The following is a 7,808-nucleotide window of genomic DNA, read 5'->3' as shown; positions in this document are numbered from 1 at the left end:
TCACAGTGGCCTCTTCCTGCCTGTGCACCTGTTCTTTGGGGGAAGGTTGTGTGAGGGGGTGACAAGTGAACAGCTCTGGGGTTCAAATTCCCATGCCACAGGGTGGCTCTGCGGCCCTAGCCTGGTTGCTGAACTTCTCTGAGCTTCCGTCCCCTCTTGTGTGAAATGGAGGTCACCAGAGTTAGCTTGTGGGGCTGCCTTGAGGGTGACAAGTGTAGGAACAAGAGTAAGAGCTCAGGAAATGTTGCCGGAGCCCCTCACACATGCTTGGTCTTTTCAACCTGACTCTAAGCAGCTCCTCGTTGCCCCATAGCCTCGTGGTGCAGGGAGGTGGTGTCCTCAGAAGCAGAATTATCTGTGCTTCTTGCATTCTCTGGGGCTGGGGTCCTGGAACACGGCCTGGGGATCTGAGTGGGTCGTGCCTGTTCTGGTCCTGCTCTACCCACCCAGAGGACCTGGCCAAAGCCCGTGGACTCCCTGGAGGCCTGCAGGGTCAGAACACGGCCATCAGGGGGCAGCAAGTCCTCTGTGATAGCCCAGGTGGGTGTGAAGGTGGGAGTGGGGCTGAGGGTCCCGGTAGCCCCAGCCCCAGATGTGGGATCTGTCTTAGGGAGCCCAGAAGCCAGCTCTGTTACATGCCCAGAGATGGGCATGGGAAGTGATTCCAGGCTGGACCTCGGCTCTCCTCCAGAGTCAGGCCACACGTTTGTCCCTGGTGCCCACTGTGGGCCACACTGGTCACGTCCCCAAGGGGGTGGGGGGAGTCAGTGGGCACAGATTCCAGTCTCTCCAGAGTGCCCACTGCGCCTGCAGCTGTTGATCTGCCAGTGACTAATATTCCCGGGGGGATGGTCCATTTCACCAAGGCTAGGAAAACAACAGCTCGTGGGGCCACTGGGTCTTGGATTCCCAGAGCTGCTGGTGGCCTGGTCAGGCTTGTCCGGGAGGTCACTGCCACTGCTGCGCCCGGCTGCCTGCCTTCCACCCCCACAGCCCCCCCGGGGAGCCTCCTTGTCCCACTGCCTGCCGCCGCTGCCTTCAAACCTGGCCCGTGCGGCCTCCCTCTAGATGTGAGCCCTGCCCGTGGTGGCCTCACCCCTGCCCTGCACCGGGTACCCCCTACTCCCCTTCTGCCCTCCTGTCTGACGCCACAGATGGGATCCTTCTGCCTTGTCCAGAAGTCCTCACCCTCAGGATGTAAATGCCCTGGCTGAGCCCAGGCCAGTCCCCAGAGTGCCCTGGAGCACAACGCAGCCTATCCAGGGCCCCAGTCCCGTCCCCTCCTCCAGGCCTCCCTCTCAGCCTGACCCCTGCCTGTGCAGCCTCGGGGGATCCTGGTTTGCCCCAGGCAGCATCCACTGTGGAGATTCATTCCCCTGAGCCTCGGCCCCACCCTTTCCTTCCTCCTCCTCCCTCCTCCCACCACCCCACCTCTCTGCACTGACCGGCTCAGTCTCGACCGGCTCAGTCTCAGTGCTGCGGGAAGAATCGTAGGGCAAACCACCCCTTGGAGAGCTGGTGATGCTGGGAGGGAGCTGCAGGGACTCCCAGAAAAGCCACGAGGTGACCTACGACTCAGGACCCAGGAGCATGATGCTTGAGGGGCGGGAGGCAGGTAAAGTATCCAGAACAAGGTGGGAGGGGAGAGGACAGTGGCAGGCAGGTGAGGGACAGGCGAGGAATCTAGAAGTTTGAAGCTGATCACCAGTGAGAGGTGGGCCGGGAAACTAGGCTTAGCTAAGGTGGGGGAGGGGGGCGACATGCGGGCGGGGGGAGGGCAGGGATGACTGGGGGGTGGGACTTCAGCAGGAAATCAAAAGCTGGACCCTGAAACCTAAAGATCTAAAGTGTGGGCTGAGGGGTGCCTGGGTGGCTCAGTTGCTAAGTGTCTACCTTTAGCTCAGGTCATGGTCCCAGGGTCCTGGGATCGAGCCCTGCATCGGGCTCCCTGAGCCTACTTCTCCCTCTCCCACCTCCCCACCCCGCTTGTGTTCCCTCTCTCGCTGTGTCTCTCTCTCTGTCAAATAAATAAATAAAATCTTTAAAAAAAATAAAGTGTGGGCTGAAAAGAGCAAGGACCAGCGTATGTGGTCACCTTACTTCTCTGGACTCAGTGTCCCCATCTGAAAACCAGGGCCATCCCAGTTCCAGTAGTGCTAACCTTAGAAAGAGGGCTGCTCTTTAGGGGAGAAGAGCAGGAAACCTAGTGGTGTCACCCTTTAGAGACGAGTTGGCTGCTGAGTAGAGCCGAGGGGCTTCTGTGAAGCACTGGGGGTGAGAATCACCCAGGCTGCTCGCTAAAAACACAGCTGCCCAAGCCCCACTCGGGACCCGGGCTCAGACTGCCTGCGGCGAGGCCCAGGAATCTGCATGCTCAAATGGGCGACCCCCCGCCCCCCTGACTATGCCGTCCAGCCTGTTTCAGGGCCCTGCCTTCCAGGCAGAAGATGCACCTCGAGCAATGCAATGGAGAAATAGTGTCCATGGCAGCAAGAAATGCCACGGAGGACTTCTTCCCTTTAATGGGGGAGTCAGGGGTGGGGTGGGGTGGACCTGGCAATGGGGATTGCCATTTGCTGGGCCTGACCAGGGGATGTGCAGAGAATAGGGAGGAATAATGATCTCAGGGGCAGGGGCAGGCTGGAGAGAGACCTAAAACCCGACCCTTGCTTCCTCCCTAGATGGCCCACCACGAGCGACCCTGATGCCCACAGCTAACGGCAGTGGGCCAAGCCAGGAGTTGGGAGGCCATTGGCCAGAAATCCCAGAGCGGTCCCCGTGTGTGGCTGGTGTCATCCCTGTCATCTACTACAGCATCCTGCTGGGCCTGGGGCTGCCTGGTGAGTGGGAAGCTGGGGTCTGGGAGTTGGGGATGGGCGGAAATGGGGGTCCTCCTTCGATGGGTGCCTCTGAGACCCAGAATCTTAGACTCCAGGACACTCTTTGACTTTATAGGGTGATCTGGGTCACTGGGGAGCAAAGCATCGTGGGGAGTAAAAGTGAGGGGCCAGGATTTGGGGTGCTCATGGCTAAAGCCAAGGTTTCACCAAAAGGGACAGCCCCCTCCACCCCCCTGGCAGTGGGCACTGTGCTAGGCTAAGTTCATGTAGGACTGCCTTCAGCTCGGTTGAAATCTTCCGCTACGGTCCACTGCTTCTGAGAGCAGCAGAGCTAGGGGACAGGTGGGGAAGTGGAGGCAGGAAAGGACAGATGGTCTCAGCCTTGGGGAATTACCCACCCCTGCCCGTGTGTAGGGCCTTGCCCCCGGGTGAAGTCAATGGCCTGTGGTGGATGGATGGACAGGGCAGGGCTGACCTGGTTAGTCTCCCTGATAAAGTGAGCTTTAAGAAGGGTCTGGAAAGAGGCAAAGAGAAGCCAGGGAGAGGAGAGGGATGAAGATAACACCTTGGAAACATAGTCTCAGCAGCCCTTCTAATGCCTCTGCCCTCTGTGACCTCTGTCGCCATCAGTCAACCTCCTGACCACAGTGGCCTTGACCCGGCTGGCCACCAGAACCAGGAAGCCGTCCTACTATTACCTTCTGGCTCTCACGGCCTCGGATATCGTCACCCAGGTGGTCATCGTGTTCGTGGGTTTCCTCCTGCAGGGGGCCATGCTGGCCCGGCAGGTGCCCCAGGCTGTGGTGCGCTCAGCTAACATCCTGGAGTTTGCCACCAACCATGCCTCAGTCTGGATTGCTGTCCTGCTCACGGTGGACCGCTACAGCGCCCTGTGCCACCCGCTGCGTCACCGGGCCGCCTCGTCCCCAGGCCGGACCCGCCGGGCCATCGCCACTGTCCTCGGTGCCGCCCTGTTGACGGGCATCCCCTTCTACTGGTGGCTGGATGTGTGGAGGGACGCGGACCCCCCCAGCATACTGGACGAGGTCCTCAAGTGGGCTCACTGCTTCACGGTCTATTTTATCCCTTGTGGCGTCTTCCTGGTCACCAACTTGGCCATTGTCTGCCGGCTGCGGAGGAAGAGCCAGAGTGGGCTGCGGCCCCGGGTGGGCAAGAGTACAGCCATCCTCCTGGGCGTCACCACCCTCTTCGCCCTCCTTTGGGCACCCCGGATCTTTGTCATGCTCTACCACCTGTATGTGGCCCCCGTCCACCGCGACTGGAGGGTCCACCTGGCCTTGGACGTGGCCAACATGGCCGCCATGCTCAACACGGCAGTCAACTTTGGCCTCTACTGCTTCGTCAGCAAGACTTTCCGGGCCACCATCCGAGAGGTCGTCCACGATGCCCACCTGCCCTGCACGCTGGGGTCACGGCCAGGGGGTACGGTGGTGGACCCTGCGCTAAAGCCTCCAGGACTTCCCAAAGGGGCAGAACGGTAGAGGCAGGGCCCAGCCAGGGTGCTCGGGGGCGGCTCGGGGCCGGATTTACTGCTGCCTTTGTGGTGTGCCCGCAAGACTTTATCAACACCCTACTTCGCCATCTGAGGGTGGGGCGGGGAAGGCTCCTTCCTGTGGGGGCGGCTCCCCAGGTGCGGGGGCGTCCCATTTATCCAATTCTCACATTAGCTTCACCAGCAGTTCCGACTTCCTGGCCCAAGGAGAGGGCTCTGCCAGGCACAGGCTAATAAAGTCAGCTGCTCCGGGCATTCCTCTGTGGGGGACATTTCACCTGGCACGTTATGAAGGCTGGATTAACGTGGGTTGGATGAATGAATGAAAGGCAAGATGGGTGGGTAGATGGATGAATGGATGGGTGGACGGAGGGATAGGAATTATCTCCAGCCACCACCCCGCCCCCACTCCCCCAGAGCCTACCTCTCACTCCCTGAGTCATCACTTCTCTGGCTTCCAGTGGCAAGGCCAGGATGAAAGGAAGCCATCAGTAGGATCTCAGGTATATTCGAGGCTGGGGGAAGCCATGAGTAAGGGGAGGGGGGCTTCTTGGGAAAAGGGGTGATCTTAAAGCAGGTTAGGTGTCCCAGCCCTGGGGAGACACCACCCCTTGAGTCTCAAGCATCCTGCTACCATTCCACTTAACTCCCTGCCCTGAGGCCAGAACAGGTTCAGGGACCCAGAATAGCCCTAGGGTTTTCATTGTTGAGGCTGAGGAGACAGGAAGTGCCTCTCAGCCCTGGAGGGGGGGGATGGGAAGGGAGGACTCAGCCCACTCCACTTGGGGGAGGGCCTCTTACTGCACCACGGGAAGGAAGGCCCAGCAGATCAGGTCCCCGGGGCTCTGCCCGGCCCCTCCCAGCCTCTCCTGGGCCCCTCTCTCCGCCAGGGTGCCAGCCCAGAGGAACAGCTGGGAGAGATTAGCAGATGGACCTCCCACCTGCTCTGGGCTTTGGGTAAACACATTAGTCGCCGCCGCTTTCTGCTTCCCAGTCAGTCAGGCTGAGCTGACCTTTCCCCCTGACTGGGAGGTCCAGGCCGGGGCCCACCAGCACCCAACCCCTTAGTGGGATGGCCTAGCAGAAAGAGCCAGAAATGCACGGGGCATACCGTCAGTGCAAAATAAATGCTTGGCTTTCCTCTTCTCCCCAGAACGGGGGTGTCCAGGAGGGGACTTTCAGCCATACCCAAAAGGAGAAAAGGCAGGCCCTCCATCCTTTATCCGTAATTCTAAAGAGCTCTGAAAACCAAAACATTTGTCCCAGGTTTGCCACGGTCCCATTTAGTGGCAAAACCTGACCCGACCTGAGGCAGGATGAGGGAGTGTGGACACAGTGGTTCCCTGCCGACTCTCTGCGGGTGTGGCTGCTGGAACCAAGATCGAGCGTGTGGGACAGGCCACGCGTGACCCTTCTCTGTTCTGAAAAGTTCTGAACTCTGGGACCCATCTGGTCCCAAGTTCAGAGAGAGGAAGGGGGACCCCCAGGCACCACCACTGCTGGTGGTGCGGGGTCCAGGCTGACCCTGAGTGTGCCGGGGGCACGGAGCGTCCCCCCGTGTGCACACGGATGCGCCCGTGGGCAGGAGTGGATGCGCCAGGGCTTCCTACCTTGCTTAAGGAGGAGGGCATGCAAGGACAGGTATCCCGGGGAAGAGCAGGCCCTATAGGTTGGGGCAATGCTTCCCAGCCCACTGGAGGGGCCAAGTCTGCCCTACAGAGGGAGGCACTGGGAAGAAAGTTGCCTTTCTGATGCAGAACCAAATGGAACACCATGGAGGAGAGACCTTCTTCCTACTCTAAGAAACCTCCGAGAGCCCTCCAGTATCAGAAAAGAGCATTGTCGTGGAAGGCGGTACCTGGCCAGTGGGCTGTCCTCGAGAAGACCCATTCACTCACCAGTTCCTGAGCACTGGCGAAACCAAGAACTTCCAGAAACAGGTGGGGAGGCTCTGTGGAGGCAGATAGGGCTTTGTACAGGTAGGGGCGTGGAACCGCCAGAACCAGGGTGTTAATATGAATGTGACCTCAAGCGGACCCACAGGCTGGAGCGACATCAGTTTTTCCAAACAACCCTGTGTCCTGAGTATAGTCACCATTTTACACCGGGGACATGGGAGCCCAGAGAGGTGACATGCTGAGCACATGGCCTTCCGCTGGTGAGGAGTGAGTCTGCCGGTTCCTGCTCCGGATCCTGCTCCTCTGAGTGCCTCTCAGGGGCTCTCAGGGGCAGCAGATTGGGGGAAGGGCCGCTTCGGGGATGCTTTGTGTCACTTACAACTTTTTGGTCCTGGACTTACTAGATTCGGAAACCACGATCATAGTTTCCCAATAAGATGGATTGAGCAACAGTTCATTTTTTTTTATTATTATGTTATGTTAATCACCATACATTACATCATTAGTTTTTGATGTAGTGTTCCATGGAGCAACAGTTCATTTAAAAGTCTTTGTAACCTTGGGGCACCTGGGTGGCTCAGTCGTTAAGCATCTGCCTTCGGCTCAGGTCATGATCCCAGAGTCCTGGGATCAAGCCCCACATCGAGCCCCGCATCGCATCCCTGCATCGCATCGAGCCCCGCATCGCATCCCTGCATCGCATCGAGCCCCGCATCGCATCGAGCCCCGCATCGCATCGAGCCCCTCATCGCATCGAGCCCCGCATCGAGCTCCCTGCTCAGCGGGAAGTCTGCTGCTCCCTCTCCCACTCCCCCTGCTTATTTATGTTCCCTCTCTCACTGTGTCTCTCTCTGTCAAATAAATAAATAAAAATCTTTAAAAAAAAAAAAGTCTTTGTACTTTAACAAAATGAAGAGCTCATCGCTTTGATAAGCAGATCACTGACGTGCAAAGTATTATTAAAACTGCTCCTGCAGCTGCCTTCGCGCATTTTTATTGTTAACTCTCAAGGGCTTCGGGAAGGAGGCCAAGACTACAGTGGCGTGGCTCACCCTTCTCTCCTTGGCCAGCCCATCTGCAGAGTCTACTAGAGATGGTCTCAGTTCCACACTGAGCGTAGTTTTTAGTTCAGAAGAGTTTTCCTTATGTTCCGACTCCTGATTGGGATGCTGGCCCCCCTTTTCCCTTGTGCTCGGGCAGGAGAGCAGATGTGCTGTTGGCCAGGCTTCCCGGGTCCCCTCTGTCAAGTCCACCGTCCCCAGAGCTTCTCCAGTTGGGGCTCAGAGGCTTGCCCGGCTTTCCAGCATTGCCCACGCTTCCCTGCTTCCTGCAGCCACGTCCTGCGTTCTCCCAAGTGGGGGTCAGCACTCGGGGCTTCCAGAGCGTGCTCACTGCCCCCCACCCCCCCCCGGCCCTGGTGCTGCCTCTGCTGGTTTACTTCCAGCTCCATCCAGCTTTCCCCTTGAGGGGCTCCACTGCTCTTTCCCCTTTTTCTTTTTGTCCACAAAAAGGGACACACGGGTTGGGTAAAAGGGGCCCAAGGCTGTCCTCGTCCTG

General features: G+C 58.6%; 1 protein-coding gene across 3 annotated transcripts; it reads left to right on the top strand.

The window, feature by feature from the left end:
- Positions 1–1,350: 1,350 nt before the first annotated feature.
- On the top strand, positions 1,351–7,597 carry GPR142 (G protein-coupled receptor 142). Of its 3 annotated transcripts, none has more exons than XM_081804569.1 (4): positions 1,351–1,615; positions 2,682–2,840; positions 3,471–4,283; positions 6,111–7,597. In XM_081804569.1, the coding sequence occupies exons 1-4, from the start codon at positions 1,522–1,524 to the stop codon at positions 6,365–6,367; spliced, it is 1,323 nt and encodes a 440-aa protein (XP_081660695.1). In that variant the 5' UTR covers positions 1,351–1,521; the 3' UTR covers positions 6,368–7,597. The 3 variants fall into 3 exon arrangements, with proteins under 3 accessions (XP_081660695.1, XP_081660696.1, XP_081660697.1); XM_081804570.1 differs by having other exon boundaries at positions 3,471–4,338; XM_081804571.1 differs by lacking the exon at positions 6,111–7,597 and having other exon boundaries at positions 1,355–1,615; positions 3,471–4,608.
- The last annotated feature ends 211 nt before the right edge of the window (positions 7,598–7,808 follow it).

This window comes from Leptonychotes weddellii, chromosome 15, assembly GCF_054177405.1.
Source record: "Leptonychotes weddellii isolate Sample4059 chromosome 15, ASM5417740v2, whole genome shotgun sequence".
Lineage (NCBI taxonomy): Eukaryota > Metazoa > Chordata > Mammalia > Carnivora > Phocidae > Leptonychotes > Leptonychotes weddellii.
This window is presented reverse-complemented; position numbering and strand designations above follow the sequence as displayed.

What these genes read in the sequence shown, in the direction of transcription:
- GPR142 (XM_081804569.1), top strand. Translation starts at nt 1,522, where the DNA reads ATGCTGGGAGGGAGCTGCAGGGACTCCCAGAAAAGCCACGAGGTGACC. An exon ending in GCTTGAGGGGCGGGAGGCAG is followed by an intron (nt 1,616 to 2,681) that starts GTAAAGTATCCA and finishes CTTCCTCCCTAG; the next exon opens with ATGGCCCACCACGAGCGACC. An exon ending in GCTGGGGTCACGGCCAGGGG is followed by an intron (nt 4,284 to 6,110) that starts GTACGGTGGTGG and finishes TTTCTGATGCAG; the next exon opens with AACCAAATGGAACACCATGG.